General features: G+C 31.8%; 1 protein-coding gene across 2 annotated transcripts; it reads right to left on the bottom strand.

The window, feature by feature from the left end:
- Positions 1-1,396: 1,396 nt before the first annotated feature.
- Positions 1,397-8,021, bottom strand: LOC142611274 (protein WVD2-like 4). 2 transcript variants are annotated; one of them, XM_075783353.1, is made up of 9 exons: positions 7,682-8,021; positions 4,269-4,543; positions 3,779-4,159; positions 3,637-3,695; positions 3,454-3,531; positions 3,261-3,354; positions 3,111-3,182; positions 2,876-2,983; positions 1,397-2,184 (listed from the first exon to the last, which is right to left on the bottom strand). In XM_075783353.1, the coding sequence occupies exons 2-9, from the start codon at positions 4,503-4,505 to the stop codon at positions 1,675-1,677; spliced, it is 1,539 nt and encodes a 512-aa protein (XP_075639468.1). In that variant the 5' UTR covers positions 4,506-4,543; positions 7,682-8,021; the 3' UTR covers positions 1,397-1,674. The 2 variants fall into 2 exon arrangements, with proteins under 2 accessions (XP_075639468.1, XP_075639467.1); XM_075783352.1 differs by having other exon boundaries at positions 7,699-8,021.
- Between the last annotated feature and the right edge of the window lie 4,640 nt (positions 8,022-12,661).

Here is a 12,661-nt window from a genome sequence, read left to right as displayed (position 1 = left end):
GAAAATAAGGTCAACTGTAAAATTTTGACCCTTTCAATGTAAAATCATTTACACTTTTGTTATACCTTCAGCCGAATTACACTCCTACTTTTCAGGCTCTACCCACTCAGAGAGAGAGAGAGAGAGATCGTTTGACACATTTTCCGGTGTATATACATATTTTTCGATAATAATTTTATGTGCAAACCAAATATTGGAAACCATTCTTTGACTTATTTTCCAAAACGTAACCAAAAAATTGAAAATATTTTGCATTGAGAAAACATTTTATATTGAGCCAAACATAGCCTTAAAGGAACCTACAAATACGTGTTTACCCATAGACAAATATATTACTAGAATAAATAGAAATAAAAAAAGGGCATCATTGTTAGGCATATATTGGCAAGACTTAGGAATATCTCTGTTCAAGTTTGTTCACATGCCATATTTGACACCTACCGAGTTGATATTGTAGTTAATCAAATTGACTTATCCATGGATCTTGAATCCACAACCTTACCCTTCAATCTTTAAGGAATAAAAAAAGTGTCATTTGAGCTAAAGTACATTAACTACCTTACCAATATTTAGAAATGCAATCAAGCATGTCCACAAGTAGTCATAATAAGAATGACGACTACGAGGTTACTAAGGATCTCCTCATTTCTTATCTCAAAGTGAAGGTTATAGCCCATTTCATCTAGGGCTTTTTCATCAGTCGTGGTGACTAATAATTGTTGTGCTTTTTGTCATACTCCTCTTGGAAATTATGGGTTTATGGGCCAACATAAAGTTCTAATCTTAAGTACTGTGGAAAGTTTGATGTTGGCCATGAAATCGACTCTGACACCCTGGTTGCAAGAATGAAAGGACAGAAGTCGTTGCTTCCAATAATAACTATTTACTAGAAATCAATTAGTATCTAGGTCTTATAATATAGAACAATCATCATGAGTTAAATTTTATTGTATTTATCAAAATTATTTACTTACAGTTCTTAAACAACTTTTAGATAAGAACTCTAAAAGTAAACTGGTAAAATGGGTAGTTGCTACCATGTCTCCCTCGTGATAGGAGATATAGGGTAATCATGAGTTTTAGAAAGTTAAGGGTCCATTTGGTAATGTTGTTCTAATAACATTGTTTGTATTTTTTAGAAATACGTATGAGAGAAAAAGTATGTGAAAATACATGTAATGTTGTTTAAACACTAAAAACTGTTATTTACACAACGGTAACAAACATGCCATAATTCATCCTCAACTTTTAAGTGAAAAAATAAGAATAAAAAAAATACAAGCCCTTGACTGGTTCTTTAATTCATGATAGACAACTAAAAAGGCATTCCTCACTGGTATACTTATAGGTATGTAGAAGAAGAGCCTACCCAAACAAAACAAGAAAAAAGAGAAGGTTAATTATCAATTTGCCACACAAATTTATTAATTCTTGCAAGACGTGGGACATCCATTAACTCTGCATGAAGGTCATATATGGATCACAGAAGCAAAAACTTCCATATATATATTAAAAAAAAAAAAATGCATAACTACATTAAGCTGTAGAGAACAATATTTAACGTACATGATTTAATCACAACACACATATTTTTTCTTTTTAATTCACAAGTCCAATTGAACTTAAAAATTGTAAACCTATAATTTATAAACACAAGGTCCAAGTATTGCATCTTTAACCTCCAACAGTAACCTCATGAGGCATAATCTCAGGGGCAGGTGAATTCAAAACCAGTGCATTGTTCTGAGAGGTATCCACTGCAGACTCTAAGTCCATCTTATCTTTGCATTCTGAAACATGCGAAGCCTGGTTTTTGGTTTCTTCTACTGGCGCCTCAGGTTTAGAGTTGGCAGGCTTTCCTTCAGTTTTAGTGATTACAAGTTCCTGAGGTTGAAGCCTGGATTGGGACTTTCTAATTGGTTTCTTTGAAGCAGCATCTTTATCAGATTTTGCCTGTAATCCCTTGGTTGAATTGTTCTGTCCTCTGTTAAGATGTGGGCTAAGACAAGAGCCACCACCTTCTGAAGAGTTGTTTGCAGCAATGGAATTCTTGTTCTTCCCCTTCGGAGATAGGCTGAGACGTGGGCTGAGACAAGGTCCGTCACCTTCTAAGGAATTGTTTCTCACATTCAAAGTGCTCTTCTGCCTTCCAAGCTTTGGAGATTTTGCACGTGTAGTTGGTATCTAGATGAATGAGTAGACACAATGCTGAGAAACAAAAAGCAAGGTGCATGAAGCAGAGGGGGGGAAGCAGAAAGAGTAGGCTTCTCTAGCTTATTTTGAACACTAAACTCTATTAGATTATAGGAGTTCACATGATTATAATAAAGGTGTACAAGTTTAAGAATACAGCTGGTATGTTTTTTGTTAAAAGAGCTGGATGTCTTTTATGGTCCGTTTGGATTGAAGGGAAGGGGGGAGAGTGGAAGGGAATAGAGTAGAGTTGGCTGGAAATAAGCCTATTTCTGGCCAACTCTACTCTACTCTCCTCCACTCCCCCTCCCTCCCTCCCTCCCTCCCCCTCAATCCAAAAAAGCCCTTAAGTTATAGCCCCAACCTGCTTGAACTTCAACTATTTCTAGGATAAAAAAATGTAAGCTCAAGCTTGTAACATTGCACCATATCTGATGTTGGCCATAAGAATAAACTTACTATTTTAAGTGGGGTTCTCCCCAATATTAGAGTGAAAAGACTGCTTGACTTTAAAGAGTGTCTTGGAACCCTATAGCATGGAAGCTAAATTAACCCACTTTGTTTTGCATAGAATGCCAACTCAATTGGGAAGATTTTAATTGCAAGGTCATTGGTGTTAAAGAATTTAAAAAAAAAAAAAAAAAAAACCCCCTCGAAAGCATCAAACAAATATATGAGTTACCTTCTTTATTTCAATTTTTGGAGGTGGCTCTTTATAGAAACTGGGCATGGGTGTAGCTTTAAATGTCAGGCTTTTTCTCAGTTGCTTGATCTCCGCCTCCTGGTTTTCCTGCAAGATGCCCAGAATGAGCACGGATTAAATAACTGAAATGGAATAGATATCGAGCAGAAAAGTTAAAGAAAGAATGATTAATGCAAAGCATCTTCCAAGTGCAAAGAAATGTTGCTCCCAACACCTTTGATTTTTCTTGCAAGCTATTTCTTTCTACTTCTCTTGCCTGAATCTTCTCTTCTAGCTTTGAAAAGAACTGGCCAATAAAAAAAAGTGATCAGTTTTTGCATTTAAAAGAAAAATTTTAACAGGGTTTTAAAAGAGCATCAGCAACCTCCTTTCGTTTCTCAGCTCGTTCATTCAACCTGAAGGAAAATCCTGAACCACTGTTCCTCCGCTCACTAGGAGTCCCACGAGGAGTAGCACTTCTGATAAAAATGAAGAAGATAATTATAAGAAAGAGATGAGAAACAATGAATGATTATTCTTGTAGCAAATGTAAAAAACATGCTGATCAAGGATCATACGAAGTAGTGGAATTAACATCATCATCCTCTTTCACTGGTAGTGCTAATTTCACAGGAGTTGAATTTTGATCAACTGATCTGCAATTTCATGAAATCATAGCCTGAGAATTTATTCAGCAGAAATATATAGATGCTCTCCCAAAATCTATAATTAAAAATTATATTGAAGAAGTTGTGACTCACGGGGGTGCCTCAGTTGGAGGACAGGTAGCAGTTGCACTCACAGTGCGAGACTTCCCAGGCTGATACAACAAAGAACACACTTTAGCATGAGGTAGAGTAATAAAGGGAGCATAAAAGGAACATACGGCCAAAGAAACGATACCACAGAGCATCTAATGCTAGGCATGGATGCTAAAGAAGTCTGCCGACCAGAAGTTCCACCAATTGTATTAGCTTCCTTTGAGTGGAGTCCAATGGATGCAGGCCTGTTTGGATGAGTCAGACGTGAAGTTGAAGTGGCTGGTCCACCGGAGGCCTGGGATCTAGTCCCATTTCTTTGAGCATGTTTCACTTCTTTTTTCACTGGGTAGACCTCAATGCTCTTGTTTAGAACATCAGAACATACTCCTCTTGATGGGAAGGAAAGACTCTGAGTAAGCAACTTCTGGTTACGAGAAAAAGGACTTGTGGCTTTCAAATTAGCTTTATGATCCTTGGCTAGTTTATTGTTCTTTGGTGAACCACTATTCAGGGTTCTCGTTTCCTGATCACAAAAGACAGATAAACCAAAAATAATAATAAGAAGGTCCCCTACATATTTGCTACAATAATCATAAGAGAATCAGTTCAAGTTGGAAAATTCTGTGTTGTACCTTTATGGATTTTAAGTTTTTACTTGTAGATACAGCTGCAGAGGCTTTAACTACCACTCCAGAAGAATTTAAGCCTTCAGCTTTCTTTATTGGTTCAGATATCCCATTCATAGTGGGAACTGCACTGTCACTAAGATTCTCACCCTCTTTGTTCAAATTCTCAATTGATTCTTCCACATGTTTTTTCTCAATAACACAACTCTCATCCTCCAAAGAAACCCCCTTTTCAGCCTCCATTGCTTAACAAATGCTTACAGAAAGGATAGAAAAGATTTCTGGAGAAACAATAAAAAATGTTAATACACTTGGGCCAAAAAAAAAAAAAAACACTGCTCAATCCCCTAACTCCAATGAACTAGTATTGGAAATAGCATCACACAGATTACACTATTTCTCCTATATTTTCTTCTGTGATATGGCTCCTTTCCTTATCTGTGATCATTTTTTTTTTTTATATTTCTTATTCAAATGCAAAAGGAGTTGCATTAAATGGGTAAAGATCCATTTCGTTGCAGAGAAAAGCCAAATTTGGTTAGGACCATTAGGCCAAAATTTCATTTAGCAGCAGAGAAATGCAAAAGAAAGGATCCAGATCCAGATACACACCAGGTAGACATACACATTAAAGATAAGGGTGGAAAATATTAAACAAAAAAGAAAGCGATCAACAAAAGGAAAATTGGCATAAGTGCAATCATTAGTAGTATAATCAAAGAATTTTTTTCAAAAGAACTGGAATTCTAAGTGCAGTATTTTTCAACTAAAGTATGGAAAAACCCGAAATCTCAAAAAAAAAAAAAAAAAAACTGTGGTATTATGCTTTTCCCATATTCACTAAACAATCAATGAGGAGATACCCTTCGAATCATTGTTTCTTTATTTGCCAACATTAACCCTCCATCATGATAGGCAGGATTTTGGCATCACCTAGCTTGTGACAACAAAAAAATAACACAAACACAGAAACGCCCAAAGCTCCCAAACTTCTAAGAAATGACTAAACAAACCATCAACAGAAGTAGCATCACTCTTATGCCTGCTGCTCCTATGCCCAAAGGACTAGCACACCTTCTTAGCTAGAAGGGCAAGATCACCATGACCTCACTATAAAGATTAAACTGAAAAAATTTCACAAGGCTTCCTCCACACTAACACATCCTTCCTACATATCACCATCATGCACAAAGCATTTTTTTTCCTCAACCTGTTGTTCATAATTCTCAAGCCTTTGTCTAGTAGTTCTTACCCTCCTTTCTCACTATGTTTCACAAATGTACCTGATGTGCAAGGCTCCCATTTATGTGGGATTGAACGAGATGGTTGGTAGGCAGTCTTTCTTCAATTTCAACATGGGCTGATTCCCGGACTCAAACTTGCAGCACATAGCTTGGGCAGAGAACACTTTCCATCTCACCAAAGGTCTAACCACTCACTATGTTCACAAACGATTATGAAAATTACCTAAAAGCCTAATACACATGGGAAAATGCCACTCAATGAGTAGGAGGGTCTAACATGTGGAAGTTTTAACTCTAAATGGAGATACGATGGAGACAATGTTTGAATTCAAGATCACCTGCTATGATAGCATATAGAAAAATGAATATAATTCAAAATATTTACTTAATTACAATCAATTCGTTAAAGGATTTATACAATAAAATAATTATAAAAAACCATAATATTATTGTATCCAATTTCATAATTCATTATATGCTCAACTCATCCTTAATTGATGGGTGATTCTTTCCATGATATATATTTCCTCAATACTACCCCGTCAAACTTATGATGATTTTGACCAAAAAAAATTTGATACAAACCAAATTTGGATTTTGCCATCACAAATCAAAGTTCCATATTATCCACTAGACCACCACCAGAAAAGAAAAAAAGCGTCACTTGGGCAATCATGAACAAGACTTTATATGGACAAAATAAGCACTTCATGGACCAAGATTTTGGTTTCCATGAGACACAGTTTAGGACCTTCACACCAAGTTGCCTTTAAACTTGAAACCTTAAACCTTAACAATGTGGAAAAGAAAGCTTCATGGGTTGAATTTTGAATCACTGCGTTCAAAGGTCCAAGCCAAATGCTTCTTCAGTTTGTGATCTTGGATTATAAACTCATATCGATTAGTGTTAGTGATGGTATGAACACAGTGATCTTGGGGGTGACCATTATGCATGACTTTGACATGAATACAAGAGGGGAAAAACATAAACCCATGGGTGCTTGTACCAAATTATTGAATATTTTATTTTTTAAAATATAGATATAATTAAATGGTGGTAGGAATCTAAATAGTATATAAGAGTGAAAGAACTTAAGTGAGAGAGAAATCTAAAAGAATGTGAGAAAGGCTAATGACAAAGAAAAGGTCTGCCGGCTTGTGAGTCTAAAAGAATGTGAAAAAGGCTAATGACAAAGAAAAGGCCTGCCGGCTGGAGAAATGACAAGGAAAAGGCCTGCTGGCTGGAAGTAGAAGTTGGAGAGAGGTTCAATACAGCAGATCTGTGGCTCTGATAGCATGTAGAAAATTATAGCACTTGATAAGTATTCTAAGAAAAGGAACATCTAACTGCACCTTTCATAACCCTTTTTCTAGCTCTTTCATAACCCCCACCTTTCAAATCCTCAAGGTCTTTCATAACACTTTTGCAGATGATAATCTATCATAAAACAAAGAAAAAAAAAAGACAAAGTTTCTCTCCAAACTTCCCTTATAACTTTTTGTTGCATATGAATACAAATTCTCCATTAGATTGCATTTTTTATTTTATTTTATTATTATAACCTCCATGTCTGCAAAATTTCTAGAAAATCACCGATCGATAGTTATGACATCAATTAAAAATTAAAATTTCAAGTTTTTTTAGTCTTAAATCATGCATAAAAAATTTGTTTACTGATCAAATAGTAATTAACATCCGATTTGAACAAAATTTGACATAAATGTTAAGATTATAAATACCATAAAATTAATGGTTAGATTTTCAAAATATAGTCGTTTTAGTGGGAGTTTGGAGACGAACTTTGTCCAAGAAAAAAAAAGTACTACACAAGCTAAATTAGTATTGATCAGTCTGACATGAGTTTAAAAGTAATGGTTTTTCACTTTTCCTCAAACTATGAAGATTCTAAATCTTGATTTCTGTACTTCATTTAAATACTCAGCAACCAAGCAGAGGATTAACATAACTCAGTATAGACATCCAAGGTATTCCAAACTAGAGCACACCCAGAAGAGAAGAAGATACATAAAATCAAATGACAGAAAAAACACAAACACCATATATTATAACCCAAGCACTAAATCAACCGTTTCACACGTCAAAACATAGGAAATCAAGCACAAAGCAACCGGATTTTCAAGAATTCAAAAAAGTCAAAGCAATGCAATACTTACAAAGTGCTAGTATGTACCTTGGAAACTTGGGTGATGAGGATTTGTATTGGGTTTGAATTGAATTATTAATAGGAACCCACCAAGTAGACAATGAAAACAACCTGAAGAGAGATAAAGATGACGACTTTTTCCAAAACAGAATTATGGGATATATTGAATGGAGATTGATGGTTTGGTTTAGAAGAATGAAACAGAGTAGAGTTTGAGGAAAGATTGATAGTGGTTTGGATTAGAAGCACTAGTGAAGGGTGAAGTGGGTTGTGATAGCTGAGCTTGAAAGCTACACACACACAGACAGAGTTGGTGACACACACTCCTCTCCACTCCTCTGGCCTGGTTCGAGAAATATGATGAGTTTGATGTGTTTTTCAATGCAATGGATTACATTGATAGAAGTTTCTAAAAAGACTTAACTGCCATTGGCTCTAATTGTAACTGCAACTACAACCAGTTTGAAATCTGAACGTTAAAGGGAGGGACCGGAATGTACTGATTGGAACAGAAAGTGAAAGGAATTAGACTTTTTTTATTATTTTTTCTCTTGCCTGGAAATGTAGAAATTTGGCTAGGGATAATTAATATTTTATTTCCACTTATGATTTTATGAATCAGATCTAACTTAACAGTGATAAATTTTTTTACAAATTTAAAGACTATTACTTTTCTAATCTTTGGTTTATCCATTTATGGTTTGGGAGGAATTTAATTTTCATACTTGTCATTTTAAAAGTTACACTATATTATATCTACCTTTTTTTCCTTAAAATATTTGTTTTTTTATTATAAATTTCCTATATTCATATCCTAATATGGATGTAATTTTCTATTTTTATGTTTCCTTTCAAAGAAAGTGAATCAAATAAAAATATGTAAATCTTCTTCTTCTTCTTCTTTTTATTAACAATTTTGACTTTTGAGTTAACTTATATTAGGAAGTTTCCTTTTTTTTAATAGAAAAATTAATATCCTAACTATAAAAGAAAAAGTAAAGGAATTGGGCTTTTTTTTTTTTATTTCTTTATAGGAAAAACGATAATCAATTTTTTTTTTTCTTTTCCTCTTATGCTTTTATGAATCAAATCTAACTTAACAATGCAAAGTTTTTAGAGGAATCTATAATTATAAAAAAATGCTTTAAAATTATTACTTTTTTAATATTTGGTAAATTATATTTTATCCAGCTATGATTTTGATTGAATTTAATTTGTCAACTGTCATTCTAAAAATTGCAGTCTATCCACCTAAAGTGTAATGGTATTTGGTTTTAGTTTATATATTTAATATATTCTATCATAATAAGGTGTTTTTTTTTTGGGTTTGATTATCATTATGTTTCAAAGAATGTTAATTAAATATGTGACTTTTAGTAAGTATTTTTTTTAGCTAACTATTTATTAAGAAAAAAATCATGTTTCAAATCCTATCCTATATATATATATATATATATATATATATATATATATATATATATATATATATATATATATATATATATATATATATATTTATAGTAAAATTAATTGGAATTATTATTTTTTCTTGCTTATAAATGTAGAATTTTTTTTGGAAAAATGGGGGAAAAATCTCTTTGATATTGTGAAATAGATCTAACTTAAGAATGTAAAGATTTTAGAGGAAAAAAAAAATAGTTATAGAGAATTTTTAAAGATAACTATTTAAAAAAATATATTTGGTTAATAATATTTTTACCCATATATGGTTGAATTCAATTTTCCAATTTGTCATTTTAAAATTTATGCTTATCCAACTAAACTAAAGTATGATGATATTTGTTTTTAGTGTATAAATTATATATATATATACACACACACACATGAGCCTCATCACATGCGTTTTGCACATGAGATGAGTTTTTTTTTTTTTTTTTTGGTTTAGTGTTATGATTTTCCTCTTTTGTTTTTTAAAATTTGGATAAGTTTGTTTTGGAGATATGAATTATTAGGAAAGTATCCTTTTTTTTTTTAAAGAAATAATTACATGCTGCTAACCCCTGCAACTCGAACCATTTTCATCTTAAACTCTCAAACACTTTGTATATGGTGTTAATTTAGTTACAAGTCCTTTGGTGGAAAGTATCCTATTTTGTACACCTTTTAAGTGGAGTTGGAAATATATTTTTACCCAGTTGTCCTCAAGTTTTTTCCTTGTTAAACGTAAGGTTTAGGAATATTTTTGAACCACATAAAAGTTCAGTCCAAAAAGGAAAATCATCTTATAGATAGTATAGACTAACCTCATCACACACGACCTTTGCATGCGATGATTTTTTTTTTTGGGGGGGGGGGGGGGGGTTTAGTGAAATAATGTTTAAATTAAAGTGAGATAGGGATAGTGTTTTAATTTTTAGAATTTTTCTCTACGTGAAAGTTAATAAAAGTTTGAAAGTCTAAAACTTAGGATTTTTTTTAATATAGTAAATTATCTTTTAACTGGTTTGTGTTTTTAAATTTAAAATTATTTAACTAAAAGATGGGGTAATTTAGATAGTTTAAGAATTTATGTGAGAATATTTTAATACACAAAACGATCAAACTCAAATAAGAAATAATAATAATAATAATAAATTATGTACTTTTTGTGTGTGTTTACTTTTTAAAGAATGTGACTTTAATATTTGGTTTTAAAAAATTATTTTGATCTAACTTTTTAAGGAAATTAAAACCCCTCGGATAAAGTGCAACTTTTGAAATCAGTACTGGTTGACAAATCAAATATTATAAATTACAGTTTTTGTTACTAAAACTTTTATCTAACTTCAATTTTAATCCTTCAAATTTAAAAGTTTGAATCAGGTTCTTAGAATTTAAAATATAAAACAATTAAAAGCCCGTTTGGTACATGTGTTTAAAAATTGAAAATTGTTGTTTGAAAACATTTGTGAAAATACGTGTGAGTAAAAAAGTGTGTAGAAATACGTTTAATGTTGTTTAAAAATTGAAAATTTTTGTTTGAAAATACAAACCAAACACCCCTTTAGTCTCTCCATGTGATTTTCTGTTTACAGGACTAACCACTTAAGTCACTGAATTTTTTAGGGACCAAATCAAACCAATCATATATTTAAGGGACCAAAATCAAGCCAAATTCATCTTTTAAAATACTAAAGTCAAACTAACCTCATAGACAGAGGGAAAAATTGTTAATTTTTTTTTTACGAACTTATATAATTCAGTTTCAAGTTTACAAAATTATAATTTTATATATGTATACAAATAAACATATATTAATACTATATATACTTAAATTGAGTCTCATATGTGAATATAATATAATGTTTGAGCTCAATTTTTTTGATAGTTGAGTCTAATTTTAGACTTGAGCTTGACTCGTTTATTACACATGTAGAAGAACTAATCCTTGAATTGAGTCCAAACTATTTACAAACAAATTGGTTTATTTATATTATCACTGTTCAGTCTGTTCATAAATTTTGTCCTTATCACTGCTTCTTCGTTATATATGATATATGTTTTTGGGCTATGAGATTGTAGGCAGGATATTCCTTCCAAAGCTCTGTTAAAGTCATTTAACATTTTAACCTTACCTTATTTTGATTAGGACTGTCATAATTGTCAAGGACGAAAAGACATGGGTTTTCTATGAACTGTGTATATTTGGAGAAGATTCCAAATGGAAAAGGTTGAATATCTAGGCATACTAAATATACTATTTCAAGGCCTAATCATGTTGCCTAATAATGACGAAAACAACAACTTTAATTATAATTTATGGATTATGCTAATAGGTGCCTAGGGCAATAATTAATAATCAATTTTAGTAAAATTTTGACATAATTTTATGAAAAATAAAAAAAATTGTCAAAATATTAATTACTTTTTTTTTTCTATAAAAACTTTTTTAAATAAATTATTAACCATTACCCTGCGTTAGCATTTCTCATCATTTATAAGATAAAAGGGTGAGGGAGAGGATCTTTTTTTCGAGGATAGGTAAGAAAAAGAATCTTTTATGGAGTATGGATAGTACAATGTATGAATAAAAAAATAAAAAACAACACTACTTACCTTTTCTATTCCTTTTTGCTAATAGTCACACTACTCACTTAAGGGCAAACAATAATTAATTATTTTTGAAAATATTCTCTCGAAAATTGAAAAAGTATTGATAGCTTTTTTAATTCTCGATAAAATATTTCTAAAAATAGATGGTTTAATGTGTGTACTAAGGGCGCACATTCAAAGGGAACGTACATCCTTCACGAATACTGTATTGTAAAAACTCATGAGCTGACTAGCTAAAACATGGGCTACATTTTTGCTTTGCCTACACGCATGACAAAATAATTCCATTTTAGATTAGCCAGCTCAATAAGATTAGCCAATCTTAGAGGGAGTGAAAATAGCCGAATTGAGTACTCTAATTACAGTCAATGAGTATCCTTCCACAATCAAAATCATAATCACATATTCACATGACTCCATTTTTAGCTTAAATTTTTGGAATCAATTTATAATTTTTTTAAAAAAAGGGATCAAATGGTTATTTATTAATTGCTTGCTTCAATTTATTTATTTATTTATTTTGGAACAGAATTGCTTGCTTCACTAATCAAATCATTAATCTTATATGTTTTAGTTAGCTCAACTAATAAAATCTTTTGTTATCAAATAAAAAATCTGCAATTCAATCCCGTTTACCAAAAAAAAAAAAAAACTAGTATTTTAATTTATCGATAAAGAGTAATTATTAAGAGTGAAAGCTATATGTTGAAACTTTATAATATGTAAAAAAATCATTAACCCCAAATTTTTTTTTTTTAAGCTCCTGAATAGCCTAATCAAACATACTCGCTATTTAATCCCAAAAAAAGACAACATGCATATATATGACACCACCATCTAGTAATTTCATGTTCTTCAACATATTCCTAGAATTAGATAATTGTTAGAAATAAAATTTGATTAGAATGTGTAAAACTTGGGCAATGAAAGAGTTATT

This window comes from Castanea sativa, chromosome 9 (genome assembly GCF_040712315.1).
Source record: "Castanea sativa cultivar Marrone di Chiusa Pesio chromosome 9, ASM4071231v1".
Taxonomy (NCBI): Eukaryota; Viridiplantae; Streptophyta; class Magnoliopsida; order Fagales; family Fagaceae; genus Castanea; species Castanea sativa.
This window is presented reverse-complemented; position numbering and strand designations above follow the sequence as displayed.

Excerpts from the sequence above, each read along its gene's own strand:
- LOC142611274 (XM_075783353.1), bottom strand. The coding sequence starts at position 4,505 with ATGGAGGCTGAAAAGGGGGTTTCTTTGGAGGATGAGAGTTGTGTTATT. Across the intron at positions 3,532-3,636 it reads CCTCCAACTGAGGCACCCCC|ATCAGTTGATCAAAATTCAA; the intron begins GTGAGTCACAAC and ends ATGAAATTGCAG. Across the intron at positions 3,355-3,453 it reads GATGTTAATTCCACTACTTC|AAGTGCTACTCCTCGTGGGA; the intron begins GTATGATCCTTG and ends CATTTTTATCAG.